This window comes from Thermobia domestica, chromosome 15, assembly GCF_964235325.1.
Source record: "Thermobia domestica chromosome 15, izTheDome1.hap1.1, whole genome shotgun sequence".
Classification (NCBI taxonomy): domain Eukaryota; kingdom Metazoa; phylum Arthropoda; class Insecta; order Zygentoma; family Lepismatidae; genus Thermobia; species Thermobia domestica.
The window spans coordinates 190,856,094-190,883,677 of record NC_137468.1 but is presented as its reverse complement, the minus strand read 5'-3'; the positions used below and the strand labels follow the sequence as shown (position 1 = coordinate 190,883,677).

General features: G+C 36.7%; 1 protein-coding gene across 1 annotated transcript in view; it reads left to right on the top strand.

Moving 5' to 3' along the window:
- Positions 1 to 24,199, top strand: part of Hsepi (D-glucuronyl C5-epimerase) — a 42,848-nt gene extending 18,649 nt beyond the window's left edge. The window contains exons 4-7 of the mRNA XM_081740593.1: positions 5,033 to 5,204; positions 6,811 to 7,041; positions 13,429 to 13,604; positions 20,450 to 24,199. Coding sequence (XP_081596719.1) covers positions 5,033 to 5,204; positions 6,811 to 7,041; positions 13,429 to 13,604; positions 20,450 to 21,298 — 1,428 coding nt within the window. The 3' untranslated portion in view covers positions 21,299 to 24,199. The remainder of the gene's footprint in view (positions 1 to 5,032; positions 5,205 to 6,810; positions 7,042 to 13,428; positions 13,605 to 20,449) is intronic.
- Positions 24,200 to 27,584: the final 3,385 nt, after the last annotated feature.

Genomic DNA, 27,584 nt, shown 5'->3' with positions numbered 1-27,584 from the left:
GGGGTGGATTTTACCCCTAGATACGAACACACTTATTCTTGACGGATTTCAACCCCAAACAGTAGTCTTATTTCCGAAGTCTTATTAGAGGAAATCACGGAATAGTTTCATTAAAATCGGATTAATTTTAAGAGAGTTACCATGGAACAGACAGAGAGACGGACGGATGAACAAATGCCAGTTGAATCGAATGATAGAAACTGGCTTTCAGTTGCTTCAATAATTTTATGACCGTTTAAGATGTGTGTGTAAGATTCATGATTTTCAATGTAAGAAATATTAATATAATGTAAAGCAAAGAAACAAAGAGTACTTTGTATTTTGCGTGATGACGGTCATATCTATCACTACTATTTTTATCAGTGGTTGTTATCAGGGATTACTGGTGTCTTCTGAAATGAAAGAGTATATTCGTGATAACAATTTTTTCATCTTTAAATGTAAACAGATTCTTCACATATTTCAGAATATCTCAAATGCATATACAACTCATAATGTTTCAGTTTTATTCAGTGGACACTTTTTAAGTCCAAGTCCAAGAACACACGAAAAAGGTGGAATTTTCCAAAATGCAAAATATCCAAAACTGTACATCTTAAATATCTAAAATCGAGAGAACAAAGCTACTATCCTTGAAAAAATTACTTAATATGCAATAGACTACTGTAAGGCAGCATATTATTGTATTATTTGCATGATCTAGTTTTTTTCTTTTCTTTTTTTCTTTTTTTTAATAGATTAAACCACACGTTCGGTGGAAAACACTTAAGTATAGTACAAGGTACACAAATCCTCGTCATAGAGCTCCCTCATGGCTAAGCGATTAGCGTACGCGCCTTTGACGTGGGAGACCCGGGTTTGATTCCCAGCGGGAGCTCATGTGGTTCGGATTCCACATTAATCAGTAGGTTCACGTCTCATATAGCCTCGCTGCTGAACGGGACGCTAAACTAAAATCAGCTCAACTCAACAAATCCTCGTCACACGAGTAGCAACCTTAATTACCTGTTAACATTTAAAAAGTTCATGGACTTACCTTTTATGCATGGAGGCCGTGGTTTGATCTCCGGCCAAGTAAGTTTGTGGTGGACAATATCGTGTCCGTGCATTCTCTCAGAGTACTCCCGTTTCCTCCCACATTCTCATTCTGCCAGTTCTTCCATCATCATCATCATCATCATTCACTTACCTTAATCATCCGTTGGGTTCCCGGGTTCGATCCCAGTCCCCACCAAGTGAACTTTCTGCGTGGGTTTTCTCGGGGTTCTCCCGTTTCCTCCCACTTCCTTCATTCCGCAATTTTTCCTTCATTACTCATCACCACCGTCTCCTTTAGCCTAACCTTCGTAATCGTGGGACGTAAACCTCAAAGATTTCATTTCATTTTTAATCATCCCTCTCCGTTAGCCTAAAAATCATAATCGTAGGACGTTAAACGGAAAGATTAAAGAAAGTTCATGACTGTCCTTTGTTTAGATTGGTTTTTTACGTGGTCAACAAAAAATCTTACATTTCATTTATTCCGTAAAATACGTTATTAGAAACATTTAGTTGACATTCAATAAGTCTTCGTAAATTTTCAGCCATTTCGGAAACTTCAGGTGAGTCTTTCTTTATTTCATCGCCTATTTCATCTTTATCATCAAATGTGTCACTCTTTCCTACGACTGCGTCTGAATAACAGGTAACCAGTTAAACCAGCATTCTTTTGTTCACAATTTGTCTAACAAAAAAAAAAAAAAAAAAGTACTCTATTACTTCGAATTGTCGAAGAAGCAGGAAATTTAAAAGGTCTATTTAATAATTTTTTTTCTTTTTAACCTTTGTTTTCAATACCGTTTTCAGAGGAAATAAACTTTTTTTCAAATGATGGTAGTTCGATTTATCGAGAGTCTGCTGTATTTAAAAATACCTTTGCCATTTTCATAAGTTAAATTATTGATAAAAGATAAGAATGTGTACACAACCATTATGATTGGAAATAATAATGGATAGGTATCTGTTGTTAAAAAAGAAAATAAAAAGAGAAGAATACAGTCGTGTGTGTTTGAATGCAGCGTTTAAAAGAAAGCATTAAAGTTACATTTAGTAGTTGAATTTAATAAAAATCAAAGAAAATGAAAATAATTATGAGATTAACTACTGTAGGAACTAAACTTACTAGTGATTATTATTGCTGTTATCAGTAATCGTTTGTCACTGTCCGGTTTGTTTTCAGAACATGGATAAAAGAAGTTGCCGACTGTTAGTTGAGAATATTCACTAGAAAAGGAGGAAAAAGTCTGTAATCCATTCAATTTCCCGGTATTTATATTCTGCGGTTTACGAGGGTAGATCAGAAACTAAGGTTACAAGACCAGTATTTTTCGAGTTTCGTCTGTTATAGAGAGACAAGAAATGTGCGGTAATTTTAATACATGGAGTTGGCAACTATGCGCAGTTTCAGCCACCTACAGCGTTAGTTGTAGGTAAACACAAATGGCTACTCAGTTGGAAAACTGGTCTTGCGTAGAAGTCTGCTCAGTTATTCGATTTCTGTGAGTTGAGACATGTAACCGCGGCTGAAATTCACCGGCAGCTGATGGAGGTTTACGGAGAGACTGTAATGTCTTGTCAGCATGTCGCAGATTGGTATCGACTGGTAGAGAAAACGTCACCCCAACGAGGACTGCAGTGGCCGACCCAGCACGGCATCAGCATATGTGAACACGTGATCAAACACCCACCCTATAGCCCGGACCTCGCTCCAAGCTACTTTCACCTGTTCCAGCACTTGATAAAGGAGCACCTAGGAGGTCGTCGCTCCGTTTTCGACGAGGAGGTGAGACACTTCTTGACAACGTGGCTGAACACGCAAGGACAGGATTTTTATCAGGAGAGAATCCGTCCCATGATGCAACAAGTCCCTCAACCAATATGGAGACTATGTCGAAAAATAACCTAATGTATGTACTATCTGTTGGCTGTATTAGTTATATGAAATAATATATACACGTTTCACTGCAGGCTTTGTATATACTATCTGTTGGCTGTATTAGTTGTATGAAATAATATATACACGTTTCACTGCAGGCTTTGTAACCTTACTTTTTGATCAGCCCTCGTATGTGCCTACATAGCAGTGACAGTTGAGGTTGTATACACGCAAGGCGTTATTATGAATTAGAGGCCTGCACGGGCCGGGCCCGTAAATTTATAATGTGAAGCCCGACCCGAGTTCGAAATACGTTTTAGCATTTAGGTCCGAGCCAGGTCTGAACTCGTGAGATAATCAAATGAGCCCGAATTACAGAAACTTAATAATTAATGTAAAATTGTATTTTTATTTACATCAATTAGAGGTTTAATTTTATAGTTGTGCTTTAAAAGTTCTCCAGAAAGAAATGTGCAGTGAATATCATTGTACAGTATATTTACAAAATTAGGCACGACAAATGTGGTTGTATATTTAAAAATTTACGGTCTGAGCCCGACCCGAAGTGATAGTTGTTTTGTAGGCCGTGCATACCTCTATTACAAATGCAAGAGACGTACATACATTTTTACCGCTCCCATATCCAACCTCCCGAGCTGAAAATTGTAGAAAGGGATTCGTACTCGATTAGATCAAACGAAGATCTGTCCATATAACAAATTTGTTGAGTAGATCACTCTTTTCTAAGCGAAAAGATGATGACAAACACACTATTTTAGTATTATTAAAGAATAAATTAAACTAAGGAATGCGTCTACATTTTTATTAAAGCCGAAAGTTTCAGTGGCATTGGGAACCCCTGTCTCAATCAGGGGCTTCTTCGTTTACAAAACACACACTTCTAGTTTAGCCACATCTCGTGGCTTCCGTTATACCGTACAATGAAAAGTTATTGAAGGTAAGTTTAAACTAACGTGTAACATCCAGAAAACAAAATACGTTAACCATATCATGATTGATATAATACCTTTAAATACATTAATGTTCCTGTTTCAATCATCCTTGGTTTAGTGGCTAATAGGTATGCCTTTGATGCATGTGGTCCTCAGTTCGATTCCGAGTGGGAGAGGAAGGGGACATGGTGTCTCAGTGGTAGAGCGCTTACCTCTGGTGCGTGGAGCCCCTGTTTTGATCCCCAGCCAAGTAAGTTTGTGGTGGGGCAATATTGTGTCTGTGGTCTTTCTCGGAGTATTCCCGTGTTTTTCTCATTCCACCAATTCTTCCATCGTCGTTCACTTGCTTTAAATCATCCGTCTCCCTTAGCGTAATGGGCACATCCGTGGGACGTTAAACTGAAAGATTTCATTTTAGTAGGAGTGCACAAAGATTTAATTTCATCGGGGCCGCGGTAGCTCAGTGGTAGAGCGTTCACCTCTGGTGCTTGGAGTCCCGGGTTCGATCCCAGCCCCCGCCAAGTGAACTTTGTGGTGGACAGACACCGTGTGCGTGGGTTACCTCGGGGTTCTCCCGTTTCTTCCCACTTTCTTCATTCCACCATTTTCATCCATTACTCATCATCACCGTCTCCCTTAGCCTAACCGGCATAACCATGGGACGTAAAACTCAAAGATTTCATTTTTTTCATTCCATTTAATTTCATCACTATTAACCTTCGTTAATCATCCGTTTTCATTACCCTAAAGGGCATAGTCCTGGGACGTTAAACTAAAGAGTTTCATGTCTTTTTTGTGTTTTAATCGCTTGTTTGGGCTCCAATTCTTTCATTTTATGATTTATTTATTTATTTTTTGTACTGGTTACACTTGCCCATGAAATAATGAATAAACTTAATAATTTAAAAATTTGCGTCTGTAAATAGTGTATAATATTTAGAGTAATTTTAAATACACAACTTCTTTATCACTTTCATTGCTAGTTCGAAATAACGGGTGTGTTGTGCCTTCGACTGTTTTCAAGACGTTACAGATAGAAGTCAGAAGTCTGAAGAAAAAGTTCCAAGCCCTGGCTATAGAGAACATGAATTTAAAAAAAATATTTCATGATGAAATTAATTTTATCCTGAGATACACAATATAAGATTTTTTTCCGTCTTTTTAGGTGTTTGGAAAGTTAGCGACTTACGATGGATACGAAAGATTTGAATGGTCTCACAGTTACTCCAAAGTTTATTACCCAAAAGGAAAATATGATCCCAAAGGTGTATTCATGTATTTTGAAAATTATAACGTGGAAGTGCGTGATCGTGTGAAGTGTGTAAGTGCAACTGAAGGTAAGGACACTAGTAAATCAGAGTATAGTTTATTTTAAAGTAACTTAATATGTTTGAAATTGATATGGAGTGAAAAGAAACACCTTCCATCTTTACATTTAATTGAAAATGAGTTTTATCATTAGGGCTATTTAACCCTTTTGGGATTTACATTTTTTTGAGATAAATTTTAGGCTATCACTCAAACAGCTACTGCTTCCTTACTATTTATCGTAGAATCATTGTTCTTACTTATTTTTTTCAAAATACAGCATCCTTTTCAACGGCGCCATTCGCTTGTCCGTATTATACACCAAAAATGGGAAAATCGGAAGAAAGTGGGAGTTTTTTCGAAAAAAAAAAATTCAAAATGTTTGCGTCCCTCTGGCCCGGACCTGGATTCACGTAGAGATCTGAAAATCTCTTGAAAAATACGTAGTTATGTACAGAATGCGTGTGCAAAATTTCAGTCTTGTATCTTGAAAACAAAGGGCTGATAATTTTTTTTTGAAAGTCAAAAAGTGACCCATATATATATATACTCTAAAAATTTACTGCATCATTACTATTTGGCCTAGCGTCATGGTTCAAAGGTCATTTTCTTCAGTATTACGCGCCCTTTCCAACGGTACCACTCTAACGACTGAATCATACACCTGAACTCGGAAATTCGGAAAAAAACGGAATTTTTTCTAAAAATAATCACAGAAATTTCGAAAAATCAAAGAAAAATTTTAAAAAAATGCAAAATTTGGATCTGGTATCTTGTAAACTAAGGGTGAGAAAACATTTTGAAAGAAAAAAAAATAAATAAAAGTCACGCCTCTCCACCCACACTTGGCGCCGCCAGTTTTGACTGTCCGGTTCCAAAAGGTATTTGAGGTGTTCTTTGATCCATGCTTGACTTGATCAATAAAAACAACTCGGGTTCAATACGTGTTATATGATCTTGATAAACGTTTTAGTACAACACAACTCCATGGTACAGATTCGTACCAGAAATCCCAAAAGGGAATAACTTATGCTAATAATTGAATTATTGAAGATATAATGAAGGTTATTTTAAATTAACAGTGGAATTTTTGAAGTCAAGATGTGACCTTATGGTGGGTAATGCCATAAAATGGTCGAGAAACTCTTGTTTCAGCTCGTGTCTGGCAGACAGCTCATATTTTAATAAAAATCGCTCAGTTATTATTGTTTAAAGAAACTCCTGCTCACAATTCAGAAAAGGTCCACCGTCGAAAATTTCATTCATATAGAGTATTCGTCGGATAATATTTTTGCATGGGTCCCAATTGTGTTTGTCTGGCCACGATGTCTCTATGGGTCCTCCGATGATTAAACAATTTCCTGACCGTTTCACTATTCGATTGTATGAAAGAAGATTGTGAATCATGGTTTCAATTACGGTTCATTTCGTTCACATTTCAGTAACACCATCACGATATTCTGGCATCTGCAAGCTGAGACTCTACACTGAGAACGATACTAGCTTTATGGTTTTGTCTCACTACGGAGGTGAAAGCGGCGTTACAAAATTCATCAGATATAAACGGAACAACTCCTGTAGGCTTTTATATTTGTATAATGATGATAATTGAATGATTTTGTTCTTCATTTTCAGGTGTACCTATTTCTACACAGTGGGAAAGCCAAGGCTACTACTATCCCACGCAGATAGCTCAGTTTGGACTTTCCCATTATAGTAAAAATTTAACTGAACCAGAACCTCGACGGAAGGTTTTGGAAGATGGTGAGAAGGAGACGGCGCCCTGGGATGTACCCATCGGCTCCTCTATATCACGCCCCTTGGATAAAGAGACCAACAGTCATGTGCTCAAATTTATAAATACAGGTAAAAATAATATACAGTAGGAAGTCGAAAATCCGAACTAATTGAGATCACAGGTAGATCGGATTTTCAAATTGTTCGGATTTTTGAAAATGACCAAGAAAATGTCATTTAGATTTAAATATACTATACTGTATGCTCTTCTATTGATACCGTATGTAAGACTACGTATATTTAATTTTTCTGAAGAACCTGCTCGTACACTAAATTTACAGTGTTATATAACTCACTCTTAAAGCTTAACTTCTATAGGCTTAAGGGAAAATAAAAATAAAAATGTGTATGACAAACAATTACATATGAATGAGCTTTTGTAAAAACACTGATTTCACACAACGCCGACGGACAACCCTATTGTTTGTTTATCGCTTGCGCTAAGACAAAATGTAAAAAGCTTCTAGGGACCGCGTTCGGATTATCGACGTTCTACTATAGAGATACATATAATAAGCGTATATATGTGTTCTTGTGTATCAGTGTAGTTATATTCGTATTGATTTGGAGTACCTGTAGTTAGATTCTATTCATATGGTTGTTACATCCGAATCCACAAGTATATCGTGCAGGTTGGATTTATTTGTGTTTCATGAAACCATCTATGCTAACATACATTAAACTATCCTTATAACCAAATTAGCAAATACTCCCACGTTTAGCTGTGAACAATAATTTGCATTCCTGCCTTTGTGCCTTTCATATAGAGCAGTGGTTCTCAAATTTTCCGGTAACGCGGACCCTCTGTTCATTCGAGAAGTGATCTGCAGACCTCCTTGTAAAGCTATCTGAAATTTTAAAAAAATATACTAATTAGAATTACCACTGACAAGAAAAAGATCAAGAAAAATAATGCAACTACTAATTTATTCTAAAGGTACATGATTATTTCCAAGTGAACAAAATTTCAATTGAAAAAGTAACTTTTTTTTTTTTTTTTTTTTTTTTTTTTTTAAAGGAAATCCACTTAACAACAATGTTCTCAAATGTGGGAACACTAATGTGAGGAAAGAAATTCTTTGTGTTTTTTTCCATCATTGCATTGAAATCTGGAATAAATTTTGTTGCCATCAATCTTAGGTCCAGTTCCCCATTAAAACGACTTCGCTTTAAGGTTTTAATACTGCAAAGAGCAGAAAAAGTCTGCTCATTTAAGTAAGTGGTAGGGAAAGGCATCAAATGCTGCAATGTATTTTTAGACAACTCTTCATACTCACAATACATACGCAGCAAAAAGCTACAGAGTTCACTTTGTTTGAAAAGCGTTTTTCATGAAGTATCACAAGAAATAGCTGTTCTTGTTCTGTGTTAGAGATTCATACGTTGTATTTCATGAATTTCTACATTAGTGAAAGGATTTTCAATCCAACCATTATCAGGTTGTGAGACAGAGAAATATTCTCGAAAACTTGCAGCTAATGCTCTCGAGTGTCCTGCAAGTGTTTTGTGCATTTCAACAAAGAGTTCTTCACCTGAAGAATCAATGAAATCTTTGAGCACTGGAAATAATGAATAGTTATTGTTTTGTACTTGTATTGCGCAGAGCTGCAGATTCTTAATCTTACTTCTTGCATAACATCTGTGGGTTCCATTTTATTACATTTCAATTTTTAGGCGTCGCGGACCCCCAGGCTAGGTCAACAGACCCCACTTTGAGAACCACTTATATAGAGTATTTCGATGTTCGAAGTCTCGCACGTAATTTGAATATCTCGTATAGACGTTTTAGTGAACCAACCTCACACCCTTCCCTTCCCTTTTAAGTCAAATATTTAAAAAAAAAAAAACTCAAATACTTAATTATTTTAAACAGGAAGTCCAATATCAAATTTAATTTCTCTAACATAAGAATTGCGAGATGTGAAGATCTTATTATAATAATTTTAGCCTCATCCCATTTTCTTTCCCTTTAGGTCAAATGTAAGAAGAAAAAGAAATACGTGATAAATTATTTTAAATGAAAAGTTTAAGTACCAGATTTCATTTCTCTAACCTTAAAGGATTCCGAAATTTGAATATTTTAATTTAATAATTGCAACCTGCTTTTCATTTTCTTCACTTGTAGGTGAAGTATTAAGGGGGAGGGGGAATGCTGAAAAGTGTGTTTAATTATTTCAAATGAAAATTGTAAATACCAAATTTCATATCTTAGGTTTTTTTTTTTTTTTGGTTTGTTTGTTTGTTTGTTTTGTTTTGTTTTGTTTTGTTGAGATACGGAAATCGTATTATAATAATTGTAATCCTGTATTCCCTACCTGCCAGCTTTTCACCTCGAATTTCCAAAACAGATTCTTCCTTTGTTGTACCGTACGTCACAAATTCTATGTACTGCCCAAATTTCAAGTTTCTAGATTAAGAAGTTTTGCCTAGGCGTTGATCAGTCAATCAGGACTTATATAAAGAGATTTCCCATAGCAATGACAATAAGTACATCGGACAGAAAGTTAAGTCACCCCAGGTGAGAACAAACTTTAGTCCATTTCTGTTATTATAGATGATGTTTGACAGGTAACATGTGACCAAATGACTCGTCACCGCTGACAATGATTGTTGCAGTTAATTGAAGTGAGTGCGAGTTGGTTGTATGGAAGCTAGGGATGGGCAAAACCGTTTTTTATAAAAACCGGAAACCGGGCTCTAGAAAAACCTAAACCCGAAAAACCGACATTTCGTTTTTTCACCGACACCGGTTTCGGTTTTATCCAAAAACCGGTTCGGTTTTTCACCGTAACTGGTTTTGGTGAAAACTTTTGGAAAACGCATAAAACTATTTCTGTGGAAACGGATTCGGTTTCTGGAGAACAACAAAACACTATTCTGGTCAGAAGTAGAACAAAATTTGAAAAATAAACCGGAGGAACCGGTTTTGAAGAAAACCGAAACCGAGTCCGATGAAAAACCGAACCAGTTTTGAAGAAAACCGAAACCGGTTTCGGTGAAAACCAGAACCGGTTTTTGGAGAAAACCGATCAGTTTTTGATAATTTTTAAAAACCGGTTTTTGTGCCCACCACTAATGGAAACCGCTTGTCAAGGTATATCGGAACCGAGATGTGACAGAAAGGCATAAAGGAAGCATTGTGTGTATGTGTGTCCATAAGTAAACAATAAATAAAGTTGTTTGATTTCTTGGTGAATCGTAAAAGATGTTCAAAGTATCTGTAAAGAGTGGAGTAACACGCATGAAGTTAGAACTGTGGTCGCAGAAATATTCTAACGCAGATGACGACCAACGAGATTATATTTTTAACCCCGACACGAATTCAGTCAGTCCATGAATACACGCCAGTCCCAGTGAACTTCAGACGGGACCTTCATGGACATTTGGAATCGAGTTTCACGAAAGAGACGGTTCATAAGATCATTAAAGTTGTAAACAGAGCTACCAATCCTACATGTTCCGTCTGTGAATTTCTTCATTCCCCTACTCACCTCACCGAGAAAAATTGACTCCACTTGAAACTGCAAAACCAGCTGAACTCACAATGCATTGTTGATTTGAAGAAGAAATAGTTCTCTATAGTTAATACATGAGCTTAAGTATTTCCATCAGTACTTTTAGTATTATATTTTGTAGTGCGTTGTGGTTTCCAGTAGTTTTTACTGTTTTAAGTAGAACCAAGTTCATTGTTTTTTGGATGAAGAAATTCCAGGTGAAATATTTCCAATTCGGTAACTCAATTTACAGCGTCAAAAGTACTGTTGGCTTCGATAGAGATGTCAGTGATTTTTAAGACATCGAAATATTTGGTCTTAATAAAATTCAAATATGCCAAGGTAGTGAATCCCAACCGCTGGTGTTATCTCGCAGTTCCATAGATTGTCACGAAAATTTAAAGTTTAAAAATATAAAGCATTTAATAATGAATTAAAATGAATTTTGAGACAGAGTATACCAGCAACAGCAGCAATTCTCAGCACTACATAGAATCATTACTTTATCGAAAATTATAGCCTTCATAATAATAATAATAATAATAATAATAATAATAATAATAATAATAATAATAATAATAATAAATTATTATTATTATTATTATTATTATTATTATTATTATTATTATTATTATTATTATTATTAATTAGTTTGTCGTGATGCCTTACACAAAAGTTCATCCCACGGTATGACAAGTATCTGAATTCCAATGGTAAATATGTTGGAAAAGAGTGTCAACTGTGCTGTATGTGTGCTAGTAAATGATTGAAGAATATAATGTCTTCTTTGCGTTTACCACCCTAGGGAAACTTACTTTCTGAACGTGCCTCGTAGAATGTATTATGTACGAGGGTAAATCAAAAATTATCCGCAATTTTGACAAACTCTGCTTACATTGTACACACTGACCTCTGTCCTCGTTTATTGTATTGTTATGCAGTTGTGGTCATGCTATCAAAGTTTGATGCTAATTTCTCTGTTTGTGTTCCTTTTGTTGCAGATAGATCATGGCCACTCCATTAGAAGTTTGCACCAAAGAGGAACAACGAGCAGTGATCCGGTTTTTGTGGTCCAATGGTGTATCAGGGGCCGCAGTCCATCGAAGATTTTCAGCACAATACGGGAACAATGTCTTGCCTCAACTGAGTGTCTACGAATGGATTGAAAAATTCAAAAATGGTCGCACAAGTGTTACACAAGAGAAAGGAACTGGACGACCATCTACGGCCACAAATGATAAAACCATTGAGCGTGCACGTGACATGGTTCAGTTATTATTGATAAAGTGACACATCGTCTGGAGACTAATTGCGGCCCATGACATACCTTCCGACCACAAAGACCGGATCACTGCTCGTTGTTCCTCTTTGGTACAAATTTCTAATGGAGCGGCCATGATCTATCTGGAACAAACGGAAGACAAGTGGAGGAATTGGGTACAAACTTTTATAGCATGAACACAACAGCATAACTAACTAACTAATTAACTAACTAACTCTATGGCTTATGGAACCTGGAGGTTCAATGCCGCGTTCATAAAAGCTCTCCACTGACTTCTATCCTTAGCTAACTGCATCCAGTTTCTACTTTGTATTCCTATCTCTGCGAGATCCATCTTAATATTGTCCTCCCATCTGCGCCTAGGTCCTCTTAATGGTCATTTTCCGATTAGTCTTCTAGACTTGACGACCCTAACAATGTTGGGTAGACCATATAAATTATGTAGTTCCTCGTTATGAAGTTTCCGCCATTCTCCATTCCCGTTCCTCTTGGGTCCGAATATTCGTCTCAGGACCTTGTTCTCAAATACTTTCAGTCTATGTTCTTCTTTCAGAGTAAGCGACCATGTTTCACAACTATACAGAACAGGCATGATTATCGTTTTGTATATTTTAAGCTTCAGATTCCTCGACTGAATTCGCGATGACAAGAGATTTTGAACCGAATAGTAACACGAATTCCCTGCTTTTAGTCGACATTTAATTTCTTCGTGAATATGATTTTCCTCTGTTAATATTGATCCTAGATATTTGAAAGTATCCACTTTATCAAAAGTATTATTTGATATTTTAACGCATGCATAATTTGCTGTATTCCGGTCCCGACGCACTTCCATGTATTTAGTTTTATCTGCATTTACTTCTAAACCCATGTCCCTGTAAGCGTTTAATAAGATCTCTGTATTTCTTTCTATTGTTCTCCTATCATCCACTATTAAATTTACATCATCAGCATAACAATACATCATCAGCTTAAAATATATAAAACGATAATCATGCCTGTTGTTCTGTATGGTTGTGAAACATGGTCGCTTACTCTGAGGGAAGAACATAGACTGAAAGTATTTGAGAACAGGATTTTGAGAAGAATATTCGGACCCAAGAGGAACGAGAATGGGGAATGGCGGAAGCTTCATAACGAGGAACTACATAGTTTATACGGTTTACCCAACATTGTTAGGGTCGTCAAGTCTAGAAGGCTTAGGTGGGCAGGTCATGTAGCTAGAATGGAAGAAAGTAAAAATGATTTCAAAGTCTTGACTGGTAGACCCATAGGAAAACGACCATTAGGAAGACCTAGGCGCAGATGGGAGGACAATATTAAGATGGATCTCGCAGAGATAGGAATACAAAGTAGAAACTGGATGCAATTAGCTAAGGATAGAAGTCAGTGGAGAGCTTTTGTGAACGCGGCACTGAACCTCCGGGTTCCATAGGCCATAGAGTTAGTTAGTTAGTTAGTTAGCATAACAATACAATAAACGAGGACAGGTATGAACAATGTAAGAAGAGTTATAGCTACATTCCGGATAATTTTTGGCTTATCCTCGTATATAGAATTTTCTTTTGCAATTTATAGTTGTACTTCAATAAATGTCAGATGGTATTTCTGCTAATTTAATGTTAATACTTGATTGAAATTAGAACTTGTGGATAATGATATATTTTTTTTTCTTCTCAGATAACTTACTGGATGCTGACATCACATTAAAGTTAGATCATGTATTAGATTTCATCCTTAGTTTGAATTTGAAAATGTTAGGAAATGGTAGTTTAACAGTGACTCTTCAGAGTCGAGAAAAGAAAGAAGTCTTCCATCTTCATTATTTATGTTCAGATTTACTAATTGCTGCTGAGGTAAGTAGTCTGTGATCTCTTCTTACCATTTCTGTTAAATAACAAATGATTTAAGAGCGTTAGGTACAAATGAAGAACTGAGATATTTCAACCGAAAATTTTAGATCAACTTGGAGATAAAATATTTTAATTGTAGATCCTAGGACCATTACATACAGGGTGTCTCAAAAGTCCCCTAACATAGGGTTATTATTAGAGTTACAATAAAATGTAAGAGGGGGAAACCACCTCCAAATATAATGTTTTCAATCTAAAGTGAAGGATTTTTCTTTTTTTTTTTTTTAATTTGACGGGCTATTTAGGCTTACACTCTGTATGTGCCCAATGTTAAATGAAAATGCAACGTTGCCATTTACCTGCGTTTGGGGAAGGGAAGGGTGGAACTGGAGGTGGTTGAATTTCGTAAGAGTATGCTGGATGGGATCATATTTGAAATGGAGGCTGTCCATCTACACGTTAGCATAACAGACAGTAACTTCATTCACTTATGTTGTGGATCCAGATAAATGGCAACGTTTCATTTTTATTTAACATTGGGCACATAAATAGTGTACAGCCCAAAAGGCTCGTCCGATTAAAAAAAAAAAACAGTTTAGATTGAAACTAGATTGAAAATGTCATATTTGGATATAGTTTCCCCTCTCACATTTTGTTGTAGCTCTGATAATAGCAATTACCCTATGTCAGGAGACTTTTGAGATACCCTATATATACACACGAGGGTTGTTCAAAAAGTGTTGAACCTCATTTTTTTCCCCCATGTAAACCAATAAAACGCGGAAGACTTTCTTCAGTGTAAATTTAGAGGGAACACTCATGCGCAGTAGTGATTTTTTTTCCCGCCCACAGAAAGCGTCAGTCGTCCAACGAGTTAAGACGTGTAGTGAGCGGTCGTCGCATTTCAGTTTTTTTTAGAAAATGGCAGAAAAACTTGAGCAGCGATATTGGATCAAATTTTGCCGAAAGCTTGGCGATACCCAAGCGGAAACCATTCAATCAAATTGGTACATTTAATTTTGAACGAGAATATGGACATCAGGAGAGCGTCTGCGAAATTTGATTCAGGCTTTCATCGCCAAACACAACATTCCTGTGTGTCGTCATTCTCCCTACTCACCCGATATGGCTCCGTGTGATTTTTGGTTATTTTCCAAGCTGAAAATGCCACTAAAAGGGACCCGATTTAAGTCAAGAAATCATGCATGCGGAATACGATGGCATGGTTGTTCACCATTCCAAAAAACTGCGTTCCACAAGTGTTTCCAACAATGGCGGGAGCGCTGGGAGAAGTGTGTGCCTTACCAAGGAGACTATTTTGAAGGGGGATTAGTGTTTAGGATACCCAAGTTACATGTATTTTCGCCAACCAAAAGTTTGATACTTCTTGAACACCTCATATATATGTAGGATGATTTTTTAACTTGTGCAGAAATAAGCCCGACTGAAAATTGTTTGATAAAAAGTTAATATTTTGGAGAGTGAAATTCACTTGTGATAAATTTAACATTCTTCGTACCCTCCCTAAGGACTTAATGCGGATTCCCATTTTTTATTGGGAGATTCAAATTTTACGAGAAAAAAATAAGTAGATTTTATTCGAAATACTGTATTTTCGGTTTGTGATTCATGGCTGTAATCAGTAAAAACTAGTTTCAGTAAGGTTTCTTCAATTGGGAATCACGATGTTTCATTCCAAATAAATCTGCCGCAGATAGTATCAATCTTTTATCCTAAATGTTTTCATGACTCGTGGTAGGTGGGTGGAAGATTGCTTTGTATTCGTTGTGATTTTGAGTATTATTGATACCACATTCAATTGCATTTTTTTTTTTTTTTTTTTTTTTTTTTTTTTTTTTTTTTTTTTTTTTTTACTACATCCGTTGCATTGCTTCGTTTATTTTTAACTGCATTCATTTATTGTTTTTGGACTTATTTTGCCTAGTTTCATGATTACGGAGAAATGGCGCTGATAAAATGATTTGTCCCCAGGTACGACTACCACCGCAAACGGCATCTAATTGTATTGCCATATTTGAATTATCTAAATTTTCGAATAATTACAGAGGCATTCTTCACGTCATCTTCCACAATTCGAGAAAACACTTGAGACAAAAGAGTGGTACTATTTAACGGAGATTTATTCTGGAATGAATCGTGGGAGCTCCCAATGATAGAATCCTTAGTGAAACTACTTTTCAATGATTACAGCGCCATTCATCACGAATCGAAAAAACGTTTCAATAAATTTTTCTTTTCTCCACCATAGAATCCGGATCCACGATAAAAAAAAAAAAAAAAAAAAAAAAGTGAAGATCCCCATTTTAAGTTTTCAAAGTGAGCCCCGCCCTGGGGTGATTAATTTTATCACACGTTAGTTTCTCCCTCCAAAATATCAACTTTTTTGTTGCAAGCATTTTTTTCGATTGATGCTAATTTTTCCAGATATTTTGCAGTCTCTGTATGTGTGATTTAATCGTTAATGATTGGTAGAGTTAAAAGCGCCATATGACAAATAATCATTGAAATGCTGTGTATTTTTTTTTTTTTTTTTTTTTTTTTTTTTAATGAGGGTTAAAAAAAAGAAAGCTAAGACGTTACGTAGTCAGACGCAGAGGAAAGTAGCAACGGGATCACTATTGTGTATACAAGGTTTTACAAAAATGTGTCACGATATTTTGGGAACCGATTCCTCAGATCAAAATAAGAAAAAAAGTTCACTTGAACCTGTGCTCAAACGTGGATAGTTTCGGAGTTATAGGGTGCCGAAAACGTGAAACAAAAGAACTTTTAAAAATTCATAGCTCCACTACTATGGAACCTATCGTAGTCGGGTCAAGACATCACTGAGGAACTTGTATGTGGAGTATCCAAATATCCATGTTCATGAATGCTCCAGTATTTGTACACCAATTTTTAGAGAGGTAGGTGGATAGTAATCCAATACTCCCAGACAGCCTCTCTAAAAATGATTGTGCAAGTACCGAAGGTTTTGAAAGATTAATATTTGGATAATTCACATACTAGTTCCTCAGCAGCTTCTAACAATCTGTAAGTTTCAGTTATTTCAGCGTCTCAAACATAAATATCGCCATGGTCAAGATTTCCATCTCTTGAATTTACAAATTAATGAAATCAGTTCGAATATCTCAGTTGTTCGTTAATTGGGTTCTATTGAAATGGAATCTGTACGTAGTGGTTGATAGCAAGTAAATAGTTGTCATCGTGTCATAGTAGACAACAGAATAATTGTGCTCTTTTAAATAGCATTTGCATCAGAATTTATTCTTAGGCGTAAACTTAACATTAAAACACTCAGTATGACTAGATCAGTTGTGAGAAACGGTTGAAAATAGACAAAGCGGCATTAACTCATTTGTTGCAAATTCATTTTCCAATAATGAATAACAGGGGGCACGGTGGCGTAGTATTAGAGCGCTTATCTCTGATGTAGGGTCCTGGTTCAATCTCTGGCCAAGTAAGTTTGTAGTGGACAACATTTTGTTCGTGGGTTTCCTTTCACATTCTCATTCCACCAATTCTTCCATCATCATTCACTTGCTTTAATCATCGTCTTCCTTAGTCTAACAGGCATAATCGTGGGACGTTAAACTCAAAGATTTAATTTTTTTTCAATAATGGAAGTGCTTTCCTAAATGAGCTAAGATTTGTAGACCAATCTATAGTCAAAGTTGGAGAACTAGATTTCAGTTCTCATATTGTCTTCTCCCTGTTTTATGTAGTTGATCATTCAATATGAATGCAAATAAACTTGAAATAGTTCTTGTGAACTGAAGGCTGTTTGATTCTTTAACCGTTAACGGTATTGTCAAATCAATATATTTGAATGATTTATGTTGTCGCTTCGTAATCACAAAGTTCTGGGTTTGAGCCCCGTGGCCAGCCATCATGACTTAAGATTGTCGAATGTTTTCCCTTCAGTCACGGTGGATAAATATATAGACCTTCCTTTCCTTTCTGATATTCCTTTCTGTCTGCTTTGCAATGGAGCTGTGTTAATAAATAAATGAACAAGTATTGATTGGTTGCTTTAATTTTAATAACCTGTATGCGGATTTTATCAGAACATCTCAGTAAGATAGCAGTTGGATGGTAGGTTTGAAAGTCTAACATGGGCGGAACGTAAAAGGTGTTTCACATGGTAACACGTGTGGGATGCATACATATAGTTAGTATTTAGAAAGCTTGAGGAAAAGAGATGTAAGAAGATGGAAGTTTAATTTAAAAGTAAATTTTATGAAGACACTAAACTGAGTTGGTTTTGTTCCAACTTTTGTTTTTGCATTCATGAATTTTCGGGTTTTATATACAGGGTGATCAAAAATCACACAACGCATGGAGGCAATACAAATGATGTTGAAAGTGGCCAGCATTTAGTGCTTTACACATGTGCACCGTTCTCATGAAAGTTCGTGAACACGCTTTGGGGCGTGGCATATGAAATGTTGTCCACAGTTCATCTAATGTTGGTCTGCAGTTTCTCCAAAATGTGGGAGAGCGAGGTCGGGAGACCGGAATGACCATGGTGATCTGGAAATGATATGGTCTGCTAAGACGATTTTAAGTACCCCTTAGTCACGTGAATGGTGTCTACTGGGATGTTGCACTGTTCTGTTAAACCATGTTATGTCATTTCCCTCATCAATGAGAGTAATGAAAAATTTCCTGGCCAGCTGAAGATAACGTTTATGGTGATAATGGTGCGGAAGAAGATAATGAAAATTCTATTTCTAGACATGGCACACTATGCACCGATCTTTTGAGCGTGAAGGAGAGACTCATGCAGTTCATGTAGAGTATCAGTCGACCTCAAACACGAAATCCGTAAATCATGTACGAGGTGAAATCAAGCCTTGCCTGACCAATACCAGTCATCTAACTCCTCTCCATCAGTCATTACATGTTTCTTGAACCAGTGACAGTACTTAATGTGCTTGAAGGAATCACTTGGCGTTAGCTCCTGTACAACTCTTGATTTTGTACGGGAACATTTGTAACGATTTCCTCAGAGCCGTATATGTTGTACCGGAAGATGCACCACTGAACTAGACTAGGGATGACCACAAAATTCCGGTTCCGCGAGGAACCGGTTCTCGGAGATCCGGCTTTCAGAACCGGTTCCAGACCTGGATCCGAAGAACCGGTTCCAGACCTTGATCCGAAGAACCGGATCCGTTCAGACCCGAAAACCGGTTCACCAGGAACCGATTCTGGCCATCCCTAAACTAGACAACCGAAACTTCACCGGACTATTTCTCATTGGACACTGATGTTCATCAATTTGTCCTCGAACTGTTATTTCGAGGGTTATCTGACATGGTTCCAGTCGTCTTGAAATTATTGTACTGAAATGTAATGGTTTATTTATTTCGAGACGTGCCTCAGCTTGGCTCCGCGGAGCGTAGTTCCTAACGCTCTCGCTTTCGGTGCGAGCGGTCCCGGGTTCGATTCTCGGTGGGGGCACTCAGTCGAAAAATTACAAAAAGCTTTTTCAGGCCAGCCATCCTGAATGAGGTTTTCCTGAGTTTTCCTCATTCACACCAGGCAAATGTCGAAATAGTTCCTAACATACAAGTTCCAGGCCTCTTCCTTCCTTCCCTTTCTTCGGATATAGTGCTTGCCGAGGGACATCATTTATCATATGTGGCGGGCTAAATGGCCATAAATGTCGAAACCTCAGAAATCTAAATCCTAAATCGTAAAATGTGTCTCTGCATAGCGTGTCCATATGGTTTCGTAACCTAAACTCATTACGTGTTCTTCCAGAATGAAAATTCTTTTCTGTAGTGTGTACACGATACTGCTGTAAGTTCCGAACCTCAATCATTTACCAGCTGTGTGTGCAGCGAAAGAAATAAAATAAAATAAATACAGTGAAGCCCGATTATCCGCGAGTTTTCATAAGTAGTTGCTGCAACTATGTGCCGACTATTTTTTTAAAGGCGTAACTGAACACTTTTTTTTACAGTACAGTATTGTTTTTTTTTATTCTTTATTTTAGTGATCTAGACGTAGAGTAAAGGTTTCTGCTGCTCTGTACATATTTTAGAAGTTTAATTATGGTTTTTGTACAGTCTGCAGCAAAAAAACTGCAACATGAGCATGAAAGTTTATTGTGAAACTACGCCTAATAGCCAAGGGAATCAATATAACGTCTTAAGTGGCACGAATCACACCAAGAGAAACCTCTGCGTCCGCCCCTGCACACTTATTTTGGAGCAAAAGACTTCTTCTTTTCACAATAAACTTACATGCTCATGTTGCAGGTTTTTTTTTTTCTGCAGACTGTACAATAAAACAGTTTTTATGCTTTTTGTTTTGTATTTGCACCTCATATTTAATTTTTTTCCGTGTTATCCCGATGGCTCAGTGGCAGAGCATTCACCTCTGGTGTATGGGGTCCTTGGTTCGATCTGAACTCATATCAAGTGAGCTTTGTAATGGACAAACACCGTGTGCGTGAGTTTTGTCGGGGTTCTCCCGTTTCCTCTCCTTTAGTCTAGCCTGCACAAACGTGGAACGTAAAACTTAAGGATTTTCTTTTCCAGTTCTGGGGATAATCGGAGCTTTACTGTACTAGCATCTGGATTGTGTGGCTGTTTGATCGCTCTGTAAATAAAAGAATTAGTGATTACATAATTTAGAAAATTATTGGTTTTCTAAGTAACCTGATAGTATTGGTCATTTCTCATTATCCTAAATTTATTTCTAAATCTCACTATACAGTAATGGAATGCTGTTAAGGAATTAAGTAACCTTCATCCAGACAGGTTATTCTTTTTTAAACATAATATTAATTGTCTTTTATCACGATACTTTTGTTTCAGGAAGAAAATGTGTATCACGGAATGGGATGTCAAAACCAGTGGAAAAGGTTGACCCGTGATTTGGTGGTCGACCTGCAGAAAGGGTTTATGTATCAAAATAAAAGAAGAAAAATATCCCGTTCTAAATTGAAGGTAATTGGAATTACTCTTCGGGGCTCAGGGTACCTGGATAATCTAACGCTCTCATCGAGTGATCATATGGCTCAATTTTATGATGCAGCTCGTTGGTTCGTAGAGCATCAAGACGCCAACGGTGGCTGGCCAATCCCAGTGAAGCGACGAGTAGCCGCCGGCATGATGGAGTTGGAGCCCGGCTGGTATTCAGCCATGGGTCAAGGACATGCGATTTCCGTTCTTGCCCGAGCTTATCATCACTCTGGAGATGCGAGGTACCTGAAATCTGCCATTCGAGGGCTGAAGCCCTTTCATGTGTTGAGTCAGGATCGTGGAGTCTTGGCTCTGTTTATGGATAAGTATAAATGGTATGAAGAATACCCTACCCAACCAAGCTCCTTCGTTCTGAATGGCTTTATTTATTCTCTTCTAGGATTGTATGATCTGAAGGTTATCTCCCCCACCGAACATAGTAAAGAGGCTGAAACGTTATTTAATGAGGGAATGGTTTCGCTAAAGAAACTCTTACTCTTGTATGATATTGGGTCAGGTACAGTGTATGATCTCCGCCATTTTACTCTTGGGTTAGCACCTAACGTAGCTCGATGGGACTACCATGCTACACATATTAATCAGCTTCTGTTGCTTGGTACTATCGACCACGATCCCTTGTTTTCCACTACAGCTGAACGCTGGATTGGGTACATGAACGGAAAACGAGCTGCCCACAATTAAGAAAAATCTTATTTCAATCATAAGTTTCTATCGATATTTAGTTATAATCTTTCAAGTCTTGGTCATTCTGTTGTGTATTAGTCACTTTTCGATTCTTGCTTTTTGAGTCTATGAGTGACAGTTGATTGTTACGATCCAGTCATGAACAGTAATAGATATATATGCCTTGCCTAGACCAACGGCAATGATATTGGAAGTACGTAAGCTAACTTCTTTCTCCCTTTGGTGCGGTTCAGCTGGGTTTGATTCTCGGTGGAAAGTAGATGTAGGAGGGGGAGTCCAAAAATAAGTTTCACCAGGCGACTGTGGACAAAGGTTTGGATGCAAGACCAAAAATAGCATGTGAAATTAAAGATCAGAGGTACCTTTATTTTTCGACATTAGTACTACGTGCATTGAGACATTTGTCATAACAGTTTATAAGCTTCAAAAACTCTTCCAGGAAAGAAATTACGGCTTTGCATATGGAAGAAGCGTTGAAGAACATCTGTGGCTTCAGCATTTTTTGCTACCAAAGCGACATCCACCATCCCGACATTTTCGTCTGTAGTGGCCGTGGATGTCTTTCCAGGTCTCGGTGTGTTCAGCACTTGCTGACGCCCCTCAATGACTTGGCGACGCCACATCAGACCCATAGACTTCCACGAGACAGTTATGGATTTCTGCTCCCGATACCCCAGGTCCCCATTTATAGCGGATAACTGCTCACACTTACATCCTTTGACCACGACGTCAAAACGCGCCTTCTTTCCATAGCTACCAGGCTCAGACTGAGAGACTCATCTCCGCTTTGCGCAGGCGCTGTGACTGCACCATTTACAGGATCGCGGATGAACGATACCCACTTGTGTCTGGGTGTGTTGCGCGTGCAACCGCTGTCTTGTTCCCCCATTGCTGTTCGCTTCCTGGGGAAAATGAGAGAGGAAGCTTATTTTAGCCCCCCCCCCCCCCTTGTATTTTAGATCTCAGACTAACCTCTAGGTCCAAGTCTACGACGAAAAGAAACGGTTAACATTGAACAAAGATATGGCGTTTTTTAGCGTGTAATATAAATGATATCAATGTTATCATGAGCATATTTCGCTTTAAAGTCTGTGAAGATTTAAAAAAATAAATTAATTAATTAAATAAAATGCTACAAAGGAGCTTCCATACTTAAATCGTTTTTAACCTTAAAATTTGTTGCCTCCTTGTGTTGTTTCTACACCTCAGATGATCTACTTTTCATTGAATTAGATGAGCAATAATTAACTTCATATTTTGAGAACTTAATAAATTCTAGGAAGGATTTTGTAAAGAGATCATATATCCTAGTGCCGTGCCGTGGAAAATCAGCACCCGGGCCGGGGCGAGAATATACAACGACGCCCCCGTACATATGAATGAGGTCGACAGACCAGCCGTGAAGCGCTACCGTGATTGGCGCGAAGCGAAAAATTTATTTTCGAAAATAAACTCTGCTTTTCCTTGATTTTGAGCACTTTTTATTACTTCTTCCATTTTGTATATGTGCACATGTATTTTCCTAACATGGGTAATATTATACGACCACTTCCTAAAGCAGGAAGAGGATTTAAGTACTATACTAATAATATTCCAAGTAGTTTTTCTTTCCTTCTTTTCTTTTCTCCTCCCAAATTTTTGCGCCCCTTACTTCGGCGCCCGGGGCCTTCGCCTCCCACGGCACGCACTGCGTATTCAATTGGAGTTCTAATTGTTTTCAAATAAGTTTTCATCAGATCTGCTGACAGCATACAATTTGGAAATTAAGAAAGATTATTGTTTTTGTTTTATTTGTTGGCAATATATGAATCAAAGAGATGAACAAAGCTTTTGTTTCATGATAAATTTGGTTTAAATTTTGTCTGTATCATGATCAAAATGGTCACTCTAAAAATGAACGTGTGGTATTGCGAAACCACGGAAACGAAATTAATACACGACAGTAAGGCCCAATACTTGAAAGAATGTTATACGCTGTTGTGAAAATATTTTGCTTATATTTGTGTTTACTCGTAAAATGTGATTTAATAACTCAATGAAAGTACGTGTTATTGAATCGAAAGAATGAAGCAGGTGTGCGGAAGCTATCCTGTTTATTTTGTATGAGTTGTTGGTGCATCGTTTGTATGTAACTTTCCTGTTGCGACCTGTCTGTATGTGTGTGTGATTGATTGATTGTATTTTCTATTTTTAGACTATTGGGCTTCTTTTTTTTAAAGGAAATAGAAATGTTATGTATATAGCCTTGAATATGTTTCTATATACTATTAAACTTAGCACTTAAGTAACAGATTTTTCGACAATAAGTACAGCCTTATTCAAAAGAATTGACCATCCATGTTTCAAGAGATAAGTTCCTGAGATTGTATGCACTACTTCGTCTTTTTTTTTTTTTTTTTTTTTTTTTTTTTTTTTTTTTTGTTCATGTTCCCCTGTACCGTGCAGGACTTTCTGTAGAAATACGAATGTCCAATGATTTTTGAACAAGACTGTACAATTACAGCGTATTTAAACTGTGATTTTTCTTAATTAATGGGTAGCTTTTATGTACATTCTAAATTGTAATTACGTCAACAAATTTTAAGAATTTCTAAGAAGTGAAAACTGTAATGTGTAATACAGGTTGAAGACTGAATTATATGAAGGGCAGAGAACATTTTTTTTAAAGTGAAGAATGCTTGTTAATATTGATAGAGAAATAATGGTGGACTTGAGCGTTATTTGCTTTTTTATACGTTCTTTTGAGTTATGCCAGTATGATGCTTGATGTAATATGATAAGAAAAATGTTGAAGAAACATGAACTAGTCAGTTCTATAATGAACGGTGCTTTAAAAAATATGCTAGTAGCAATTTTTTGTATATTTTAAAAAAAAATAGTAGTAGCATTTTTTTCTGATTTTTGTTTTATTATTATTTTAATTGCGTGCGTTTCTGAATTTTTCTGTCAGAAAAATCAAACTGATGGTTTTCTTAATTAAATGGTATTAATTACATTATATAAGAAATTTCTTTGCTCCAAGATTATGAGCATGATAATCTAATCACAAGTGCTGTTAATAGTAGCCGCTTCCGTCACTCGAGATTACCTAATAGTTTGCCACCTCCTTTTTCTTACTTTGTTTTTGTTTATTTCCATTGTTGAATAAAAAGATTGGGTTATGACTAAAAAGTTGTTAGGAGTATACGCATCGTTCGCGTTGTTTTTTCCGGCTCAGCGAACTGAATAATGTAGTTATTTCCTGTACAATTTATTCTAAATATTTTTTAAAGTTTGATTTAGAATGTCATGTATTCATACAACATTTTTTTTGAAGTTGATAAAAAGCATACTTTTTTTTTTCTCGGAAGCTGCTCTGTTTATTCAAATACACATCACTTTTGTAAGACTCACTAGCCTGTAGGGTATTCTTCATTTTCGTTCAACTTTATATCGTAAACGGTTGTTGAACTCCGAAGGTGATCATATCTTTAAGAAATTGGTTCTCGTCAAAAGATAAATAACCAAGTGAAATTATAATTAATTTCACATAAATTCTTGGAAATCTTCTGGTCAGCTAATTTTTCTAGGGTCAACAATTTTTCGATTGGTTTGATGCGCCATTCCGCCCTTTCGTATCCTGAATAGATTTTTCAGTTCCATGTGCTATCTTGTGTATTGCAATCGCGGCCTTCCTTTACGTATATTTCCATGTGCCATTCCCTCCATAGCTAATAGGTGATTTCTTGTAATATGTCCAATCATCTTATCTTTTCTGTTTAAGATATTCTTCTGTGTACTCCATTTTCTCCCCTATTAGTTCCAATATTCTTTCATTTGATAGCTTCATCCATCTGATTTTCAGCATCCTTTCATAACAAATTTAGGCTTTTATTTTCCGCTTTCTTTTCCTCTTCTAGTCATTTCCTGGCTTTTATTCTCAGTTTTCCCTCTTCTATGGTCATTTCGAAGGCTTGTATTCTCCATTTTCCCTTCTCTAGAGTCATTGTTAAGGCTTTTATTTTCTATTTTCCCTCTTCTAGAGTCATTTCGAAGGCTTTTATTCTCCGTTTTTCCTCTTCTAGACTCCATGGCACATATTCATACAGCAGCATACACCATAGCAGCATTGTCAGCAGTCAGCATTTTCTTCAGTTATGTGTCGAAAAATATAAAAATTAAAATATTAAAAACAATAAATTTCGGGTATTCATTACGTAAGAGATTATTGAACAGATATATCTGTGCAATTTCTTTCTCTGCTTTTGCCATTTCTTCATCCTTTTTTTTTTTTTTTTTTTCTGTTTGATTTCGAACAATGTCAGATCTCTTCTAACATTTTAATCAATTAAATTTTTCGAACAATAGTTTTCACGGTCCGTGTTTTAACTGTTTTTCTCTGTTTAGTGTCAGTAGCATTATCCTTCCATAGTTCCCCAATTGTACATCAAATCTATTCTGTACATGTTGATTATTCAAGATAACAATAGGTTTAATTTGCTGAAATGAAAATTCATATAGCTTACGAAGCGTATGGAATTAAAATAATAATAAATACAATAACATGATCATCCCTATAAAAATTTTGTTCATTAGATTCACGTAGTACATTTAGATTTTAAGACCAGTAGTTTTAACATTCAGCATTCATTAGTAATTTTTCCTTTCTGTGTTCCTATTATTCCGAAATTGGCATACGTAATAGATTAACGTATCTCTCGGCGTTCTCTCTGTTATTTATGGCTGGACTTTTTTTTTTTATTTTCGAGACAAAATAGAGCATTCTAAAACATGAACGAGTCGGATGAAATATGTTTCGGTATAGGAAAACTGTAATACACGCTCTCCAGTATAGAAGTGAACCCACCGAAACATTAACTATATAGGCTGTTATAAAAATTTGTCGTAATATTTTGGGAACAAATTCCCCGCTCCCCCCCCCCCCCAGAAAAAAAATGTGGACCTGTGCTCAAAAGTTAATAGTTTCGGAATTATAGGGTGCCGAAAACGTGAAACAAGTGAACTTTTTAAAGTTCATAGCTTCACTAGTATGGAACCTATCGTAGTCGGGTCAAGACATCACTGAGGAACTAGTATGTAAATATGGATGTTATCGAATATCCATATTTAAGAATGCTCCAGTACTTGCACACCAATTTTTACAGAGGTAGGTGGAGAGTGATCAAGTACTCCCAAAAAGCCTCTCTAAAACTGATCGTGCAAGTACCGGAGGTTCAGAAAGATGGATATTTGGATAGTTCACTTACTAGTTCCTCCAATGATATATTGACCCGACCACGATCGGTCTTATAGTAGTAGAACTATGAACCTTTAAATTTCATTTTTTTTCACGTTTTCGTCATCCTAGAACTACGAAACTATGCACTTCCGACCACAAGCCCGTATGAACTTTTTCTTATTTTGATGTGAGAAATCTATTCTCAAAATATTGGGACAAATTTTTGCAACACCCTGTATAACACGTGATTTAAAATTGCCGCATATTTTAGATTTCTTTTTCTGACTTATTTGCCATAAAGTCTGACGCTTGTACATCCACTAGCAAAAATTTTATAACCTTTCACAGTTCTTGATCAAACAAAACACTAGAACAATAATAGTCATTCGCAAACATTATTTGCTGTTATCTCTAATTGAACGGTTGTAATTGTATTTGACATACAATTGCATAATATGTGTGCACTAGTACTATACAAGACTAATACTTTGGCGGACTCTCCCTTCGCTTGGTTCGGTTTCTGTGGAGACTGTAGCTTCTAATAGGCCTTAGACTGTAGATTCTCTCTTCTATAACCATGATATTGGAAAGAAACGAAAGTTATTTGGGGGGGAGGGGCGTGAATAACTTGGTTGTAATTACGAGGGTGATTCAACAAATAAAACCTCTAAGGTGGTACCCTTATTTGTGTTTGACAGATAACACCGATACAAGTATCAGTGGAAAGCTTGCAATGTCAGCTACAAATGGTGGCATCATTTTTCAACATAGTCCCTATTAGATATTACCATGGGATGCTAAATTCAAGATTCCATTTCATTTCTAAAATGGTAAATGCTTCATTGAGACAGTAAATTTAAATATGGGCTACCAAATTGATTTAGAAGCTACGACTACCTAAAATAAGGGCTTGTTCGCCTTTTGACGCGTCCCGATGTCGGGATGGTACTTAACATAATGGTCCCAGGACGCTTCTTTCCTTCCCCTCTCCCCCTCATGCGTGAGGGGTTAATATGGTCCTAGATGTCGAAAGGTCAGAAATCAAATTCCTGATCCCAAGCTATT